This window comes from Athene noctua, chromosome 3, assembly GCF_965140245.1.
Source record: "Athene noctua chromosome 3, bAthNoc1.hap1.1, whole genome shotgun sequence".
Lineage (NCBI taxonomy): Eukaryota > Metazoa > Chordata > Aves > Strigiformes > Strigidae > Athene > Athene noctua.
The window spans coordinates 60,416,267-60,438,023 of NC_134039.1; the positions used below are offsets into that span (position 1 = coordinate 60,416,267).

General features: G+C 38.3%; 1 protein-coding gene across 1 annotated transcript in view; it reads right to left on the reverse strand.

The window, feature by feature from the left end:
• Positions 1-21,757, reverse strand: part of ASZ1 (ankyrin repeat, SAM and basic leucine zipper domain containing 1) — a 43,107-nt gene that overhangs the window by 13,082 nt on the left and 8,268 nt on the right. The window contains exons 4-9 of the mRNA XM_074901559.1: positions 19,131-19,242; positions 9,783-9,894; positions 9,384-9,518; positions 6,886-6,998; positions 3,094-3,169; positions 2,681-2,737 (exon numbers count right to left, since the gene is read on the reverse strand). Of these exons, the coding sequence (XP_074757660.1) occupies positions 2,681-2,737; positions 3,094-3,169; positions 6,886-6,998; positions 9,384-9,518; positions 9,783-9,894; positions 19,131-19,242 (605 nt within the window). The remainder of the gene's footprint in view (positions 1-2,680; positions 2,738-3,093; positions 3,170-6,885; positions 6,999-9,383; positions 9,519-9,782; positions 9,895-19,130; positions 19,243-21,757) is intronic.

Genomic DNA, 21,757 nt, shown 5'->3' on the forward strand with positions numbered 1-21,757 from the left:
CACAAAAATCCCCTTTATGAGCAAAATTCCTGTCAGCAGAGGCTTTAGGATTCATATAAAGCCCACACTGGGATGCTGTCCTGAGGCTTCAGAAAAGCAGTAACATCAGAACATGCTGACATGCCTTACAATATTTAGGTCTAAGTGAACTCTCGATCTCTTCATCAACAAAGCTCCTTGTATGTGCACCATCTGAAAATACAGTTACTTCTGAGCTCTGTCAAAACACTTAAAACTCTACTCAGCTACAAGATAAAACTTAGAATCGTAGAATTGTTTAAGTCGGAAAAGGCCTTTAAAAATTGAGTCAAACCATTAACTTGTCCACCACTAAACCATGTCCCTAAGTGTCACATCCACATGAGTTTTAAATACCTCCAGGAATGGTGACTCAACCACTTCCCTGGGCAGCCTGTTCCAATGCTCAACAACTCTTTCGGTGAAGAAATTTTTCCTAATATTCAAATAAACCTCCCCTGGTGCAACTTGAGCCATTTCCTCTTGTCCTATTGCTTGCTGCTAGGGAGACCAAAACCCAGCTTGCTGCAGCCTCCTTTCAGGTAGTTGTGGAGAGCGATAAGGCCTCCCCTGAGCCTCCTGTTCTCCAGGTTAAACAACTCCAGTTCCCTCTGCTGTTTCTCATAAGAATTGTGCTCTAGACCCTTCACCAGCTTCGTTGCCCTTCTTTGGGCACACTTCAGCACCTCAATGGTAGTGAGGGCCCCAAAAATGAACACTGTGACAGGTGCAGCCTCACCAGTGATGAGTACAGGGGGACAATCACTACCCTAGTCCTGCCGGTCACACTATCTGTGATACCAGCCAGGACGCTATTGGCCGCCTTGGCCACCTGGACACACTTCTGGCTCATATTCAGCCAGCTGTCAACCAACACCTCCAGGTCATTTTACGCCAGGCAACTCTCCAGTCACTTTTCCCCAAGCCCGTAGAGTTGCATAGGGTTGTTGTGACCCAAGTGTAGGACCTGGCACTCAGCCTTGTTGAACTTCATATAATTGGTCTCAGCCCATTGCTCCAGCCTGTCCAGATACCTCTGTAGAGCCTCCCTACCCTCGAGCAGATCAACACTCCCACCCAATTTGGTGTCGTCTGCAAACTTACTGAGGGTGCACTCGATCCCTTCATCCACATCACTGATAAAGATATTAAACAGAACTGGTCCCAGTACCGATCCCTGAGGAAAACCACTTGTGACTGGCTGCCAACTGGATTTAAGTCCATTCACCACCACTCCTGAGGCCCAGCCATCCAGCCAGTTTTTTACCCAGTGAAAAGTATGCCTGTCTAAGACATAAGCAGCCAGTTTCTCTAGGAGAATGCTGTGGGAAACGGTGTCAAAAGTTTTGGTACAGTCAAGGTAGACAACATCCACAGTCTTTCCTTCATCCACTAAGCAGGTCACCTTGTCATAGAAGGAGATCACATTTGTCAAGCAGCATCTGTCATTCATAAACCCATGCTGACTGGGCCCGATCACCTGGTTGTCCTGTATGTGCCGTGTGATGGCACTCAGGATGATCTGCTCCATAACCTTCCCCAGCACTGAGGTCAGACTGACAGGCCTGCAGTTCCCTGGATCCTCCTTCTGGCCCTTCCTGTAGATGGGCGTCACATTTTCTAACTTCCAGTCAACAGGGACCTCCCTGGTTAGCTAGGACTGCTGATAAATGACTGACACAAAACATCCTTGTGACATGAATGCTGAAGGAACATTAACATCTATACGCAAACGTTGGTTCCAGTTGCCAGAACACATACCTGCTTGGTACCAGCATAGGGGGGGAAAAGCTGACACCAAGGCCACAGCCAGCATCAGTAGCAGGGAGCAGGTTTGAAGCAGCTACTTTAATGAGGCAGCTTTGGTATCCCAGACCAGGTACAGAGTGCTCAGAAGAATCCTGAGGCCTGAAGTACTTACATTGTTCCACAGAGACTCCTATAATTGGATTTTATTATGGCATCCTCCCGTAAACACAGGAAGTCTTTCATTTCCCACATTAATAATTCCAGCAAAGACTAAGGAAAAGCAACGACTCTGTCTCAAATGGAAACTAAACCTTGTAACAGTGAACCACATAGTCCTGGATAACAGCGAAATACCAGTCTTCCCAGCAGCAGTAAACTGTAAGAAACCAAATGTTCCAGGTTTTTTTGGTAAGGTTTTACAACCCTGTGTAGGGTAAGAGATTCCATAGTATAAGAGCTCTCATTTTTCCAGCAGAAATCACTACCTCACAAAGGAGGACCACATTTACAGTAGTTGTTTAGGATTATCTAGTGCTAATCCTAGCACTGATTACCTTTCAGGGAAAACATACTTAAATACTAAAAATGGTAAAAACTAAAATTTAAAATGGAACTATTTCTTGCTCAACCCAACTCCCACATCACTGCAGCAAAGAAATACTGGGGACTTCCAACTTCATAGTCAGATCTAGGCAGAGAAGATGCAGGAGTTCAACTCACAGTATCTGAGGCCGATCTGTGGGTTTATATACTTTAGAAAAGGTCTGTTTACATTCACATTAAAATTCAAGAACTTGCAGGAGATTCTGAAAACAGATCTTAAAAGAATTCTTACAAGGTTAGACATTTATAAGGAGAAGACATTAAAACCATCTAAGAAAGAGAAGTGAACTAAATTAAGTAGTAAACTGACCTGTATTAACTCATCTTTTTTCATGATCAGAAGTTGTCTTAAATTTATGTCTCTTTCCTGTATAAAACAAAGTGTTTTCTGCCATCAAAAAGAATTTCAGAACAAAACACCATTTTAACTTATTTTCACTTATGTTTTACTGCCATTTTCAGAAACAAGACCAACTACACAATACCATTATCGAGTTCTCTAGTTTAGAAACATCCTATGTTGTGACGAACATAATCAAAACAAAGCGATCCAATCCATTGCAGTTGAACAACACTTTATATATAAACTTCTGTTTAATAAATTTGAATTAGTTCCATAAATGTATTTGAATTAATATACAAATAGTGTTAGAAGTTTTTTTGTGTGCTGTAGGTGCATTTTGCTTTCATGGATTACTTTACACAGATAAACCAAAAACTTACCTTCAGTAATCCTATTACATGTTCTAGACTAAGACCATGTAAAAACACTTCCACGTCATCAAAAGCTGAACAGGAACTGTAAATATAATTAATGAGATTTGAGATGAAACCAGATGAAATTAAAAACAAAAAAATCCCAAAACAAGACATCCAGATGAAAACACTATAGAAAAGTCCCCCAGACAAAGCACTGGGGATCAATCTAAAGTTGTACACACCTACTGATGACAGTACTATCTCATAAGCATCATGGGATACAATTTAATCTATCATAATTTTATAAACGGCTTTTCTGTCTAATAAGTTGAATTGAGCCTAAAGGGAATGATTTTCATAAATAAACGTAATTCTAAGTAGCTAAATGTTCCAACTGAACCTTAAAGTTGGGTTGCAAAAGCTTGAAAAAATTGGAAGTGGTGTTAAGGAAGATAACCATGTATTCTTATCAGATAACGTTCATACAAATTGGATTCAGGCCACAACCGTAACTCTTCCAGTTCTGTTTAAATCAAAAAAAGTTATCAAGAAAACAGGAATGTCTCTAATTAAAAACAGTGGAAATTAGTCTGGTAAGAACTTTGTTGTCAGAAGACCATTGTTCAGAAAGCAGACTGCGGAAGTAATATAACCCACTGTAGGTTCGGAGTTTAACATTTATAGACCAAGGTAAAATATCAATTTTGATTCCCCACCCTATCAAAAGATATAAAAATATAAGTGAAAAAAAAAAATCTAAACCGCTTTCAATAATCAGATGAACAACTGTAATAAACAGAATTAAACCAAAAAGCAAGTAATACAAAATGCAGAGAACAACTGCAATTGCTACAGTGACCCTTCTGCCAAAACCCTGAGTTAAAAGATAGTTTGCTCCATCTTATTCTAGGCCCTGAAATGAAGGTTTGGCCCCTTTTCACATCAAAGACTTAAAAGAGTACCTACTAAAACTTGTTAGAAAAAAGGTAGGAAAACCTGCGCCCCCACCCCACCAAACAAACCTCTCTAAAAAATTATTCTGAATACACAGGAAAAGATTTCAGGTTTGCACACTAAGAATCTGCATTCCAGGATTTCTGGTAATTAAGTATATTTATCCCTTTACAAGGATGGACACCCTAAATCACATATGGAGGAGTTTATGCAGCTTCCACACTGTAACAAGTCAGAAATTCTGCAAGCATGCCTTCTGTCAGCAGGCAAAATATAAAAAGAGTTTTAAATTATTTTAATGGAGTTTAAAGCCAACATCCCTACCATGGAGCTGTGTAAAACTGTGTTATCCTCTGCCCAACTCCACCCCCCACCCCCCGTCAACACACAGACAACATCAGTCTTTCAAGCAAACAATTCACATATACATCCAAACACTGTATGTACAGCCAATGATGTTCAACTGGTAAGAGGAGACAGTGCATGAATGACCTGCAGTGATGAAATGTTGGTGTTTAAGTATTCAAAGTGCCCAGTTTGCAAAGGCTTTGGGAGTCCTTGGGTAACTCAAGACTTTTGGTTCTGCTAAAGGTGCAAGGAAAGGACATTTTTTCTAAGGATCAAAGAAATGGGTATTCAGCATTCAGACAATAACTTGAAAGCCTCTGAAACAGAAAAGGACCTAATCCAGGAGCTGAAGAAAGCAGATTCTTGACAGGTGTGTGCATTTCCTTGTATAGTCCAGGGCTCTGGGCCAGGAAAATTGTCTAATTATGATGGCAGACATCAATGACTGAAGCTACACTCACTACCTAAGGATGAAAACAGCAAGTTATGCTCACTGACCCTGCATGGTGGGGCACAGTTAATATCCAGTACCAGATGATGCATTAGGAGCAACTGAGAGAACAGCGACTTGAGAAGACAACTGGCAATGCCTGTGGTGAAACTGTGCAGGCAAATGGCTGGAAGGAGACAACCAGCTCAAGGAACTATGATGGAGTAAACACAGGTACCAGTGTACCTCTTGACTATCATTAGATTAAAAAAAACCAACTCACTAGGGGGTGACTCTGTGTGTGTGTGTGTGTGTGTGTTAACAGATAAGCTATATTTGTAAGAACAAGCATTTAACAGCCAGACATCTGGTATACTCCAGGGGACTGTTTCCTGAAACCAAGAGTTCTACTAACTAACAGAAACGCTCAAAGTTATGAAAAAACAGAACTAGCTATTGTTAATATAACAATCCTTGGGCTTGACAGAAACGTCTTTTCATACAAACAAATCAGTTGCTCATCTGATGCAAAGAAAATCAGTAGAGTTTATAAGGTGACTACTGAAACATTGTGAAATCCTGGAAGCCTAAGAGTTGCCTAGTACAGAATTACATTTGCATAGCCAGACATCTGGCTTTCACAATGTATTTTAAGTGGGCTTCAGGATTGTCTTATTTTTAAAAGCTTATCAAGACTACCCAAACACTGGTCCTCTAGCCACCATCAGGTTTCAACAGCACTACATCCATTTGGATAATTGCTGCACTGTGTTAGTTTAATTTCCTTATACCAGAAAAGGCCTGGGAAACTTTCTAAATAACCTAAACCTATTAAAAAAAAAAATTATCTGTTCTAACACTGAGGTCATTAAGTACAGACGCTATCTAGGAGCAGGAGTCTTTGTGACGAGTACTAGAAGACCAATCTATTTAAAAGAATGTCACCTTCATGGCAAGTATACAGGGACTCAAAAGATGATCCCCAAGGAACAGACAGATCCCACAGGAGACGTGGTTCACAGATGAGGAGATATACACAGAACAATGCCTTCAAGAATCTATAAGTTGGTGAGATGCAAGAACAAGGAGGACAGCATAGACGATTTACCATGCAAAGCCTTCACCCCTCTGCTCCAAGAAGTACTTAAGATGACTGCGGTTGAAGCACCAGAGAACAAAATCTGATTGACATATACACTCATTTAGCAACCGCACCTGGTGAGGCTTTGTCTGAACTGAGGTATTTTGTTTGAGACTGAGACTACCTCAATGTGAACTAGTACCTACTGAACTGCCATCAGCCTAATGATACAAAACCAGGGCATTTAAAATTCAGCATGACCTGGCTGAGTAGGGACATAAAGAATCAATCTGACCAACCAGAACAGACTACAGGCATTGGAAGCTGTCTTCTCAAGACCATGAAGCTCCAGCTCAAGATGGCATTGGAAGCTGTCTTCTCAAGACCATGAAGCTCCAGCTCAAGAAGGCAAGTGGATGGTTTGTTGAGGACTTCTTAGCCAATATGTTCTGAGACAGAACTTAAAGGTCTTCAAAGTTGCTCAAGTAGGGGTTGATTTCAGTCATAGGACACCTACAAGCTTCAGGGTCAGGGTCATGCTATGCAAAAAGTTCTAGAGCTTAATTGGTGTTGATATTTCGTTTCGACTCTTGTAGATGCAGAAAAAAAGGGCATAGCTCTTCCTGGTGGCATGAAGCTGAAAAAAGGCATTCAGTGAAAGCATCAAAAATGTGACATCAAATGAAGATAACCACACAACAAGGAGTATCCAACAGGAGAGCATACAACTTTAACAGAGCTGGAATGAAGTGACATTGGACCTTGACTCTACTATACTTCACAGCAAGTGAAAGGAAGGAAAGACCTCAGTCATGCTCTTTATAATGCAAAGAAACTTTGAGGTCTTGAAAAATTAATAGTACATTAATATACTTACTGTGGACTCTTGGCAGTGCTCCAAACAACACACAATATATAGCAGTACAATGTAATCACTGATATTAACAAATACAACCTCTTAGCAATGTTTATAAGCTAAAAATTAAACTATGACTGTATTTACCCAACTCTGTGTTCAGGAACAGTTTCCAGAAATTTGTAGGTAACCTCTTGCTTAATCATTTCGTGGTATCTCCCTTGCAAGTGACTTGCAGCCAAAGAGAGTAAACTATATATCTGGAGGAGCCAAAATTAATTATTATTCAAATTCAAAATGCATTAAAAAATACACAGGAGTAAGATCACAAAGAATTCTATCATAAATTTCTACTTACAGGGAACATGAAACATCTGCCACTAATTACTTCTCTAAAGCATATAACGGGGAGTTAGGACTAAGCTCACAGAGTTTATCAAGAACATTTCTTTAACCAGATTTCGGCCCAACAAGGAACTGACACAGAGGAAAACAGTATGTATAGTGTAGTCTAAAAAGAGTTAGCACCTGTCGCTACAGAAGCAATACACCAACATACTAATTTTTGTGGTTTGTAGACAAGTTCTACATACTCAAGGCAATAAGTTGCCTAAAGAGCATGAGACATACTTTAATATCTCCATTTCCAGTGCATATATGGACCCAACATTTAGCAATTTACAACTGGCAATCTAAGTTAACTATCTGAGAGACAGGGATTCTTTCACCTGATTAAAGCAGCAAGCCTTCTGCCAGACATCACTATCCATCAGTGATGGATTCCAGAAACCAAATTGCCCCTGTGTGTTTTGAGATAGTTACTACAAAATTCAGCAAAACAAGTAGAACCTCAATAAACCTAAAGGAATAGTGAAACCACTTCCCCGAAACTGAGGTCACTAGCCAGTTTTATATACACATACACATATACATGTGTGGTAGGTTGATCCTGGCTTGCAAACAAGCCCTTACCCAGTTGCTCACTCACTCTCCCCTGGCAGAATAGGGGAGAATCAGAAGGGTAAAGAAACATACAGTATAATAAGTGAAAGGAAAAAAAACCCCAAAGCCTAAGTCATGCAAAGGCAGTCACTCACCACCTCCCACCAGCAGATCAATGCCCTGCCAGTCCCAAAGCAACAGACTGCTTTGGAAAAACTCCCCTCACAATTTTATTGCTGAGCATGACATTATATGGTATGGAGTATCCCTTGGGTCAGCTGGGGTCAGCTACACTGGCTGTGTCCCCTCCAACCTCTCGCTCTGTCCCAGCCTACTTGCTGGGGATGGGGGGCAGAGTGAAAAACAGAGAAGGCCTTGATGCTGCACAAGCACTTCTCAGCAACAGCTAAAATACTGTTGTGTTATCAACACTGTTTTGGTCACAAACCTAAAACACAGCACCCTACAGGATGTTAGAAAGAAAAATAACTCCATCCCAGATAAACCCAGTACAGTATGTAAGAAAAATATCTCCCCTCTGAGATACAGTTTCCACAGACATAGTCTATGTCAACAGGCTGAAGAGCAGACCCCCATGTTGAAGAAGCTCATGACCATTAAATATCTCAATACCATCTGTAAGACTTGCAGTAACTGAGTGAAAGTTAGTGCTTCACAGGTCAAGAGGCCAGACCCACCTCTCAAGTGTGAGGAGTATGTATTCCCTCTATGTCAGAGAAAGTTGTGTTATAACATTATATGGCCAAAGCCTGCTGAACAAGTCATTTATCAAAAGCAGAAAGCATTTGTAGCCCCTTTCAGTAATCTGATCTAACAGATCACTGAACGTCAGACACTGGTCTTGTTAGTGCACATAGACAGCTTTGTGCATAGTTACCATTTTTGTTCCCGTTTAGCCCTGGAGTCTGGCGGGGGGGGGGGGGGGAGGGGGGGGGAAGTAAAAGAAGATGTAAAGTGAATTACAATTCATTCACACACAAATGTAGAGTGAATCATACATTTTTGAAGAGCGACTGCAAAAAGCCACATCATTGGTAAGAGCAAATCAGAGCAAAATACATGGAAATTGGTCTAATGATCCACATGCATCACCTGCTAACACAGCAGTAAACTGATTTATTTTAGAGTATGTTGTCTTCAGCAGCTAGCCCTCTCAACTGATGAGTGGCTGCTCTTCCAATGATCTGATGACCAATTTACATTATTTTGCACCTTATTCCCTCCCAAGAATGGGTTCTGAAGATGGCCAGTGCCACCTACCCACCCTTTTTAGCTTTAGTCTTTTCACTTCCAGATTCAATAAGAAACTACATACTGCAATTTAGTTTGATATCCACATTCTGTCACACACTTTGGCAGGTGGGAAGAAACCAACAACTACTTCTCATATCAACATTACTAAAATGAATAATCCCTTGTTCTGTATTCTAAATCTGATGTCAAGGATTCTGGAGGGGGAAAAAAAAAGTTCCCAAAACATTACTACGTAACATTTAAAGCCCTGCAAAAAGTTGAGATATAACAGAAAATAGTCTGTATAGATATAATAGCACAAATATTCAACTAGCTGCTATAATTTAGTTATTAAAGTAACATTTCTACAGGAAATTATACAAATACTGAAAAGATCTGAGGCAAAATTTGTCTTAGAATTTGCATTTCAGAGAAATGAAATTAAATACCTCCGAGCATTTATTGATTTTTGCAAGCTCTGCTGCTGTTTTCTCATCCTTAGTCTGTAGATTTTTGTCAGCTCCCAGCTCAAGCAACTTAAAAATTACACTTTTATGTCCATGCTGTGTTGCCCATATTAATGCCTGCAGAGAACAACTTTATATTACCAAGTTTACATATGAGGCAAAAAAGGAACAGAAATTCTATCAATAATACAACCTTCATAAGTTCTTACATGGCAGAATCTGGAGACAAAGACAATTAATGCAAAAGAATCTCAAAGTGGTGTTAAAGCAGAATATACCAGTAAGTATTCCTGAGAAAGTTGTACTTAGAAAAAAGTTTGTGGGTTCTTGCTTTTTAAAATTTTTATCATTAATTACAATATACAGAAGTAAATCACTTACTGAATACCCATTTTCATCTTGGGCGTTTATGTGTGATCCATGAGCAACGAGAAGAGCAACCACCTGAGGATAGCCTTTTCTAGCTGCATACATCAGTGGAGTCATTTGTCTCCTGAAAAGGGGACAGGTGAAAAAAACTATTTCAAGATATCAAAATCCAACTGCATTATAAAGTTCAGAGTTCAAATTTATTTTTTGATTGAAATGAAGTCAAGAAGTCAACTGTTGTCTTTCACAAGAAGGAATCTTAGAGGAAACTTCTTGCAGAAGTTTAGATATAAACCTATAGTACTCCTAGAAGAAAAAGTTAAAAAAACCCCGAACAATGTTTTATCACCTCCAAATTCAAGTAGTGCAATAACACACAAATAATCTTAACATGTCCCAGCTATGAAACATGGCAGCTTGGTGACTAAGCCATTTCTTTTTTGGCTCTGAACTACTCAAAACCACCTTTTAAAGACTGTCTCTTCTGCTGCTAACCACAGACCCAGCAGCAGACATCTCATTTAGCACATAGATCAGATTAATGAGATGGGAATGGGAATAACTGCAGATCCCAGTTTTCACCCCAATAAAGCAGAAAATATCAGTAAATCACCCTTTTTTTCCTCTCAATTAAAAGAAGTGGCAGAGACTTTTTTACTTCAAAAATTGTTTTTAAAAGACACGGCTTAAGTGATGAATTGTACATACAGTTTAACTTAAATCCAAAGTTCTGAAAAGAAATATGCAGTTTTGTGGAGGGCAAGTTGTAAATTACAACCGAATATTTAAGAGGAAGAATATTAAGAGCAACTATGTACATACCTGCAAAACCTGCTCTGGTAAAAACAATATAAGGAAAAGAATCACAGGTCACACAGCTCTCAATGGTGTACACAGGTGCAGTGCAACAGCACAAGGTGCATGTGTTTATCAACATTCAGAAACTGCTTCCCACCCCACACCCCCCAGTATGCCTGGGAGGAATCTTCAGAGAATTACAAGTATCATACTGAAAATTTTAACTTTTGAAGTCCTAAAACTAAATGCACATCAAAATATTTTTGTCCTTTATTCAATTTTTGTTTTCTGATCCCAGATGTGTATGTGTTGATGCCTTCTTTCCTACATAATTTCTTACAATTGCTGAAGAACTATTTACAGACATCACCCTTTCCATTAGTTTCTTCTTTTTATATCCCAAAACCATGATGACAAGTCTATTGATCTTAGCTTCTACTGAGATGCTTATAAGACAATCCCATTGTGAATTGCTCTGAATATTTTGAAAGAAAAATAATATTGCACAAAAGCTTCTGTTAGTAAAGTATCTTTACAGATGCCTGACATTTATTCTTTAATGGAATAAGATTGCAGAATTAAAAAAAAAAAAAAAAGCAGTATTGAAGGACAAAGATGTGGAATTTATGGTCACTTGGAAGTAATCAGATTTAAGCTAAAATATTTTACTAGTGATGTTCAATTAAAATTTATTATATCTTAAAATGCATGTTTTTCATGAAAAACTATCATGCACTGTTTTTAGTGTACAGCTCTGTGTCAAAAGATTATTCTATCTTATTAGGATATATTTGAGGGGGAGGATTACCCTTTCCAATATTGTTTCTTAATAATAAATTCAATACCGACCACTAGAGGGACCCCAAAAAGCATATGTATACCAAAGCAGTCGTCTTAAAATACAGACTTTCTGTCTCCTTACAGAGTATTGCTAGAACTAAGGCTTTGTTCATCTTGCCTTGTTATTGGTCATTCACAAAAGGATATTTTGTCTTCTGTAAACACAGTTAAAAGTGCACTGAAAAAAAGCCATCATATTACAAATTTGGAAGTCACGATAGGGGAAAAATAAGTCACTTTCTTGGAGATAAGCAAAATGAAAGCTATGCAGGCCTTCAAGACATACAGTCAATAAGAAACCTGGTAGTGAAATGACCAGACCTGCATCAGTGTACAACTAATTCAATGTAGACCATCAAAACTGCAAAAGCAGAAGTTCTGACTGAATATAAGGAAACATTTTTACCATGGAGCACAGTCAGTCAGTGGAAGAGGTTGCTCAGAGAAGCTTCATAGCCTACATTTTTGGTGGGTTTTGAGACCAGATGGCAACCTAGTCCAGTGTCATAGCAGAGATGGCTTTAAGGAAGAAGCTGGACTAGAAACCTCCTGAAGTCCCTTCTGACCTGAATTACCCTGTGATCCTATGAAGATTACTCTAAGAGAGAAAAAAATTCTACAGTTTGCCCCTCTAACTTGACAACTAACGGATGAGATAGCGAGGTACAGATACCTCACATAGACATATACAGATATCTATAGAAACCTGTATTTTAAAGAATGAACAGAAGCTTATTACAACCTAATAATTTGTAACAACAGAAATCAAACTTGCTTGCCCAGCGTGGACACTCACTCCCACACTTACTTTTATTCAGCGGCAGGTAAGACTTTGACAGACTGCAAAAATCAGTCCATCCCTGACTGTTTTCGTTTTAATTTCTTCTGTTGTCAACATTTTTTTTTTAAATTGGACACTGTTACTACCTCACAATTACCTTCTGCTTTTTCAAAGAAAAAAACTGAAGTCCAGAGGCTACAGAAGAGTCTTTTATCCAAAAAACATCATGTAGTAGTTACAGTTGTACAGTACTGCAGACATAGTATTTGAAATCAAGGCAACTACTTAATGACATTAAAGCCACTGAAAGTTTCTCCATTTTTAAGTAAAACCCAATAAACATGACATTTAAAAGGTCCACCAACGTGAATATGTAATTCCATTTTAATGTTCGAGGTTTAATTTCAAAGGCTACAAGCTGTTTCAGGGTAGAAACATATATAGTGATGCATAAATCTTCAACTGCATTTATGCACTACTATGAGAGGGTACTGTTTAATATCTAATGCACATACTGCATAGCCACCACCTCAGAAAGCAAGGTCCATTTGCATGTACATCCACAAGAGGGAGACTAGAGCATTAGGGAAAACAGATCCTGTTTTCTTAATCCTGCAAAGAACCCCCACAAATAAACCAGCAAGCTTCAAGATGCCAAATCCACTGTTTCTTGCTAAAGCTGAAGAGAAATTAAATGTATTGGTACATCTAACTGCAATCTAAAAACGTGCATAGGAGGTGTAGCGGTAAGCATCAAGATTAAAGAGCTGAAGAACCCCTTCATCATTTTGAGGAACCATGCAGACATTTGCGTTTCAGTAGTCAGGTTTGCCGATGACCTTCTTGTCCAAACAACCACGAAGTCCTTTTGTATGGCACAATGTGCCACATGACATTTGCCCATATTGAACAGGATTACTTAAGTCATAATCAGTAAATAAATAAAATCTTAAAAGGCATATAAGACATTTATTAAGCATAATGTCTATTCCAACTATGGTTGTTTCCAGCTATGCAGCACCTAAATAAAAAGCAAGGATTTCTTCACTGGTCTCATACAAATTAAGATGTGGAGTTTTTTTTGTGTGTGTTTATCTTTAGGTCTCCCTGCCTTTATGTTCCAAAACTTTGTATGTGACATCAACACAAAGATATAACCAGAGGTTCTTACAGGCTTGCTTCACCTTCATCCTGTCAAAAAAATGGGGCACAAACACCATCACAAGAGAGCAAATGGAGTGGAACAGCCCTAAAAGCTACCACTTGGAGGGTAGATAACCACAGGCCATGATAAAACCAGGTGATATAGCGATAGCTAGATATCCCACTGAAAAACGTCCCAAGTATCTGCATGGTACCACCAAGCTGAATCTCGGGTGCATAATTCATCACACCTGAAAAACATACATTCTTAAGTTCGGGATCATGCTCTCCAGCAACATAAAATTCATCTTCCTAGAAAATTTCAGAAGAGGGAGGAGTAGAAGAGAAGTCTTCTATCTAGATAAAGGTTTCCCTTCCATTGGGGATATATCTATAGAAAATTCATATTTCAGGTTGGTGATCTTGAGAAGTATAACTTCTATGTAAAGTCTCATAACTAGACATGTGTTTATTAACTAGACCAGTGTATCACTAACATTAGAAAAAAATACAGCAGGTAAAAAACAATTCAACCTCATGAATTTAGTCTCAACCTTTTCTTGTTGAAATCTCCAAGCAAGGAAATGAAGCTACAAGACACTAATATTTAAGTCTATTGATCTGTAAACTGAACACTGCTTCAGATTACCTGGAAGCATCATCAGAAGCTTTTGGAGCCTGTTTCACCACCCCAGTGCTGAACATTAATCCTGGAACTGAGAAATGAAGCAGTAACAGTGTGTCCACAGCAACTGAGGGAAAGCTATTTGACTGCTTTCTGGTTTATTGGGGTTTTAAATGATGAGGTGGGAAACCCTATACAGCAAGTAGTATTGGAATAACATACTTTACTGTGAGCTGCAAGATACTTTTTTCAGGCACTATCACCTGGACCAAGGTAGGAGATTACTCTCCCTTCTTGAAGCAGAACTTGTTAGAACAATGGAATATACAGCTCTAGTAAGAAGGCTGGGCTGGAAAGAGTGACAGCTTAGTTCCAGGTTCCCTAGTTTTAGGTTTCTTGTACCTTTCTGTTTCTGAACTCTGCTTACATGTTTGTTTTAAAATTAAAAAAAGGGATCTGTGTAAGTTCTACAGCACACAGAGGTGGGAAGGTAGACAGCTACAATCTTCATATGACTAGAAAAATACAAAGGATGTGATTATAAAAGGGATGAGCATAAAAATTAACAGCGGGGATAGCATAACTCCATGCTATGACATTCCTAGTTAACCTGCCCTGTCCTCCTACATCCTTACTCCATTACATTTTTATAAGCAAGCTGGTTTAGCTGAAAACATGCACATAAAGTAGAAAAAGAGATGAGTTCTCCACATAACCAGAAACTTCTCAGACTGTTTCCAACTTTACTTTCAAAGTTGGGGTAAAGTCTGCAGTCAAGAAATTCAGCACATAAATGTGAAATCTACTCCACCTTCATAATGAAAGGGCAACTCTCTTGTCCCGCAAAACCCCCCATATCAATTCTATGCAAATAACCTGTGATCACAGTAAGCTACTGGCAATGATAAGAAGTTCGATATACTTGGGATAGAACTTTGCTGATACAATGCTAATGGATTTCAGTGCAGGTTTTGTTTCTGTTTTACACAAAGGCTGCTCAGGTGACACTCCAAGACACCACAGTACACTGTCAGAATGCCTCTGTTAAAAATAGTATCTACTGTTTCTACTGTCCCTGAGTATTTCATACCTCTGCTTAGAAACTGTGATCAACAGTTGTAAGCCTGTTGATACCACGTACAGTCAATACTAGCTGGGAAAAGCACAGTCATCTATTTCAGTGTCTAGACTCCTTCCCCCACCAAAAGACCTGATGAAAAAGACTCAACACTTACTTTCAAAAGCCACTCTTCCAAAGTCACAGAACTCACACATTTACCATGCTCCTGACTTCTCCCTAACCCGGATAAGAGGAGGGTGGACATGCATGGACATAGCCCAGATGAACACAGTACTCTGGTAAATTTAACTTTGAATCTGATTTTTTTATATTTAGCCCCTATGACCTGATGTTTGACGAACATAAAGTAAATCTTTCTGTCCTGAGTCCACAGGGCTAGAATGAAAACCTCTCTGAAAAGCATGAAGTAGAATAGAGTGTAACATCGCAAGCTATATTTTGCTCTGAGGTAGATCAAAGATGTTGACTCAATCAGTATTAAATTCCTTCATTTTCTTGCTCCAGCCATAAAATGCCCTGTAGTGCATTAACTTTTCCCAGGCTATTTACCTTTACTGAAATGTACTGTTTGTCATTTGGCATGGTTAATTATCACAGAATGATAATGTCAAGGTCTCTGAAATTATTATGTGGCAGTGCAGACTTACTATCTTATCAGCGGCAATAAATATCTTGCTAAAATTGAGGCGTTACACAATTGCTTTATTCTGACTATGTAACCTGAAGAGAGACCTACCTTGTAAACTGGGCAATACTGAGATGAAAATTTCCTCCTTCCATTATCATCTTCTCAAGAGGGCAAAATAGAGCAAAACTTTCATCATTAAACCATTTTTGATACTCCTCAAAACTGCTCTTAATGTAAGTATAAGCAAACATATGCAGGTACTTAATACCAGACCTGAGTAGTGATTATATTTTCATGTATATGCATTCATGTACACAATAGTATGTTTCAAGCTCAATTTTTAATCTGTACAATGACAAGAGACAAATGTCTAGTCTTGTAATACCCTAAAAAAAAAAAAAATAAATATTATGGCTTTCTGAAGACTTTTCTTTAAACATACACAAAATTCACAATCATTTTAGAGCAGAAACACTGATGACAGACTTGGTCACTGACCAGGACTCAATAGTGCCAGAAATTTTTAACAGTGAGGGAAAAAAAGCCACACAAACAAAATCAAACCTCCACATATCCCACACAGAACAAGAGACAAAGAGCTTATGTCAAAAGAAAGGAGGTTTCAGTCATTCACCTATCTGAACTTTCTTTTCTAACAAACAGCTATTAGCATGAAACATCAACTCAAAACACTTTCCTTACTGGCAAAGCCATTAGGTTTCTTTTACTCTATGTAAACAAGAAGTTGAAGGATGTCATCACTAAAATCCATATTTACTAAATAACCCATAACATGTAATCCTAGCAGCAGTAATTCAGTTATCAGTTGATCATGCCTTTTCCTCCTGTCTAAACCAAAATCACATCTTAGCATTAATAAAACCACTGTACCCTTAAGAAAGAGCTTCAGGTTAAAAGATGTTTTTTAAAAAAAAGACTACTTAAATGTTTCCAGGCCTTACAAAATGATAAAGTATATATTTTGGAGCAAGAGGGAGGCGAATGATACAAGATAAACAGAGCAAATTTCTCAAGGTAGCATTCACTTAAATAAAGCACTCAGGCTATAGTACCTCTACAAAGGCTATCCAGAGGTCTTACAATGCCTTCTTGTTTCAGCTAGCCATCACCTTACTTCTTGTTCATCTTTCAAAACTCTTCAGTTTGCACTTATGCTTTGATACACATTTTCATTAAAAAAAATTGTTTTTATAGCCATCACTATTTAGTTCCCAATTTTGATTTAACAAACCTATCAGAAGTTATTCTACCGAATACTTTCTCCTCAGTATCCTGTTACAAAGAAATTCTCTACCTACCTACTCCTAAATGAATCTTCTTTCTAAGACTGCATTTCAAAAATAAAGTTTATTTCTCACTAGTCCTTCCCGACTCCATGCACACTTCATGAATTAGACAGAAAAACTGCAAGCTTCTGTGTATCACTTCCAGATAACATGAAATAAGAAAGCCTACTGGCTGCCCTGACAGTACAACAGAAAAAGGATAAATACTAAACTTTACCTTACATGAAAGTTAAATATTCCGCTTTGTATTCACACACATTCCAGTCGTTGGTGGACACAAGAGACACTTCCTTAAAATCATTCTCATTCTTAAGTGCTGAGACAGCCAAATAATGTGAACCTTAGTTCTTAACACCTGTGGTAAACTGACCACACAGGAAGTACTCTCACAATAATTAACACACTGACAGTTCTGAAGCTCTCCTACAGAACATTCTGCTTGCTCTAAAGAAAAGGGTGAAACTGAACTGCCGTGCCACATAAATGGTCTGTTTTGATCCCTTATCTTCACAGAAGCTGGTTTGACACATTTCATCCTCCTGTTTCAGAACACAGTGGAAGAAGCCCAAGAGAAGCAGCAGCTGCTGTCTGAGCAGTTCTAATGATGGAGTGCTATACACAGATGTCAAATACTGGAAAGGAACAAAGGCAGCACAAAGATTTTATAAAAATGCAGTTGTCATCCAACTTCTGTTTTTGTTTGGTACAAACAAATTGACATTTCCAATTATAATTTAATTTATCTTTTCATTTGAGAAAGACTATTATTGCAAAAGTGAAAAAACATAACTGGACATTGTAGCTGGTGTACGCAAGCGTAACTCGTATGTTAGCACAAGGTCTTAGGAAACAAAGAGATAGCAAATAAGTATTTGTATATAAAGACCAACTATTTATAACATACTCTAAGTTTATAAATAAAGTTTTGCCCTTAGAATTCCCACCTCTAGTGTCAGAATCCAAGGGGGTGTTTTTACAAAATTCAGCCAAAGAACTTTCCTAATGTAAACCTGCAGCTTTGCACTCTGGCTTACATTTTCAAACACCTGGGACAAAGTTTAATAACACAAAAGCTTCCTCCATTTTTTAAAGCAGGGTATTTATCCTAACACCCAGCTATCTGACAGCAACAATATTATTTCAGAGTCTGTCGTTTTCTCTTCTTTCATGAACAACTTTTAGCCTCTCTGATAAGAATAAATGAATAGCATTTAAATTTGGTACCAGACATCAGTAGCACTTCAGCACAACTGCTTCCTCCTTCTCCATCAGTACTATGTTCACAGTGAGGCTCAGGGCCCAGAGTAATTGAATTCTATTAATGAGAACCAACAGCCCTCCAACTATGTTCTTTTTAGAGGGCTACACAGTCCACACCTCTCAGGTAATGTGATGGAAGAGCCGTGGTATAAAAACCAAATTTTAGTTACTTGAAAACCAAGTAGTTTCAATTTGACCCACACAGTACCTTTTCTTCTAACAGAGGGAGGACAGTTTATCCTGGGTCAGCCCAGAATTTGTTTCTTTTTGATGCAAAACGAATCACTACATCAGACTATGTAACTACAGACATCTCACAAAGCACTGCTTCTGACTGCTGAGACACAAAGTGGTAAATCAAGAAACAAGCTGTTACTTGTTTTTTAAAAGGAGATTAAATCTCCTCTTAATCCTGCAATAAATGTATTTTATTGACAGTTTTCCTTTTCCATAGGAGGCTGTCTATGAAAGGAATATAGCTAAATATAGCTAGATACCCACAAAAAGCTCAAAATGAGGACATGAATTTAAATACAGAATTAACTGATTTAACTTATATCCCTACACAGAAGAGGCAATATGATTTGGAAAATGCAGAGGACATAGTTCTTGCCCTTATACTGCAGTAAACCAAAGTATTAAGATTAGTTTTTACCTTAAATTTACATTTTGTTCAGCTGAGGAACATACTTAAATTTGATAAAACTGATCAGTCAGATGAAGGACTGTACTAGGAGAAATAAATATCTGGACACTGATCTTTCTTTATACAGACAGCAACAAAAAGCTAACGAAGTACATGTCATCTTAACCAACAACAGTTATTTCTATAAAGATGTCTCTGTAAATTAATATTAAATTTTATGCTGTATTCACAGACATGGCTTTTTTTGGTACCTGCAAGTAAGGTTAGGGTCAGCATTCCTTGACAGAAGCAGTTCTACAGTCTTCAGGATGTTTTCCTCTGAAGCGTGCGCAGTACATGCTGCCATCAGCACGGTGTACTTATCTGTTTTGAAACTCGCAGTTAGAGAATTACATATGTAAATACCATGCTAATCCAGAAGTCCCTTTAAAGGCCTTTACATTTTCTAGAGCTGTTAATTGGGTTTTGATACTCTAAGTTATTTAGGAAAGGGTAAGAAACTTGTTTTCCTTCCAGTGAAAGCTGTAAAGGCCACTACAATTATCAGGTAAGATAAAAGCATCCAAGAATAGATGCTCAGAAAGATGAGAGTGAATGGCATCTAAAGCATCTATTCCTACTGAAATGTAGGATACTTCTTAGGTACCCCCAAAAAAACATTAGGAGCTTAACTATATATGCTTTTTTCTCAAATCTTGTTTCACACCAGTAGATTCACTCCCTGTTCCTCCACACCTCTCCCCAAAATACAGTCAAGGGAAGAAACAGTTTACAGGAAGTTAACTGCAAGTGATGAAAAAAAGCGCATGAAACATATTATAAACATGTAACAACATCAATTTTAGGGAGAACAGAGGCCCATACAAAGTAACAAGGCTTTATTACAGACCTTACAGAGAAGGAAGTCTACTAAACTAGACTACTATGTTACAATAGTGGCAGGGGGAGGATTAAAAGTATGGGTTTAGAAATGGCTTTAAAGAACATCTATACAGCGCATAAAGATTCATCACGAGAAACTGGTGTATTTTGCTCCAGCTCCGACGCCAGCTGGGTGTTACATGCCACATTTGCTCACAAATCAGAAGTGTACACCACTGATGTTTGCCCACAGAACAGGGGAGACCTTCCCCATGGTTCTCCTAGAGAGATACGGGAAGCATCACACCTCAAGGACCTTAGTGAGTTCGTTGGCCCTAGAGTCAAATAGAAGACTGCCATTTGAATTACTGCCTGTTCTCCTTATTGCACAAACTTGTTCACAAGTTCAAACATGCCTTTAACAACTTGTTTTAACAAGTGTAATTTTAGCTGTACCTACTTCAGACCATACCATGAAGTGTTACAATGTATTTTCTAACTTTCTTGTAGAAATTTTAAGACCACGTATATATTAACATGTTTATTCTTCAGCTGAGGTCGTTTTTTATTACATTTAAACATGTGAAAATTGTTACGTACTTTACCCACCTCTGATCTACTTTATTTCTCACCACTTCCTGTCCCACACACCTTCAACCAAAACTCAGTTTTGCATTTAATCTGTTTTTTTTAATATACCATCTTCTAATTTTCAACTACCTCATGTAGAAGTTCTAACACACATAAATCAGTATGTTAAATGAAAAATTAAGTTTCAGAGAGTCAAACTCCTGAACAGTAAGCAATTAACATTTCAGTAAATTACTTGATACACTGACAGATTTTTACTCAAAATGTTTAACCTGGTTATCAATACAACAGGAACGGAAAGATGCCAAGACTTTGAACAAAGACAGTGACCAGTCCTGTTAATCTGGGAATGATGTTTAGGAGGAACCTGTAGTTATATTTATATGCAGTATTTCAGGTAGTCGTAGAGTGGGAAATTAATTTCTGTTAGCCTACCTATAGCTCATACCTGTGAGCAAGAAAAGGGGAAGAAACACCTCAGAATTCTCAGATTTTTCTTTTGCAGAGAAAAAGTGGTAAGAGACTGAAAAAAAGATTAGTTTATGTTCAGCCCAGCTAAAAACCCAGAAGAGCCAGTAAATTTACTCCTGAAAGATGCTGCATTCTGATGCCACCACATAGTGAATGCTACATTTACCCGAAAAGGGTAAAATTAAGAAACCACCTACAAAGAATGACTGAAATGTGACCAAAGGTGATTAAAGAGTATAGCTATTATTTGGATTATAAGCATTATAGGATAATTAATATAGGATCACTTAGGTGATTGCTTGCTGATGTGAAAAAAAAAAAAAAGCAGCAGTGGTGACATTTAGTACACAGCTTTACTGAACACACGTGGCCTGACCTGAATCAGCGGCAAGCCTGTTCCTGGCTGGACAGTATTCTGCTGCACATTATGCCCTAACTACAGTTTCCCCACACAGACTAACAGGGAAACAAGAGAGAAACCTGATCCTAGCAAGGTGCCACTTAGGGCAAACACAGTTGGTCACACACTGAAAAACATGTTGGTTAACTGGTCAGCTGAAACTGCTGTCCACAGCAGTTTCTGCCCCATTTATATCTCTCCAGAGCCATAAACAAGGAACAGGTATGAGCTGTAGGCAGTCATATGGAAGTTCTCTGAAGACAGCTAAAAGGACAGTAATTTGAAGGCACGACTGCTTTTGGTGCAGGCAATCTACTCTAAACTCATACTCTCATCACCTGCTAAGAAGTTCAAGAAAATTTTCAGAGCCAGATTAGTACCATCTGCAATTCAGTCATCTACTACTACAGATATTGCCAAGTTACCAGAAAATACGATCACTGCTTTTACATACTTGGCAGTATTGTGTCTCACATCAGTTTCTTCTATACTGCAATGTTTTTTCTTGAACTTTGATAAGTCTTCCAACACAATGAAAAGGAAGGACAATAACCA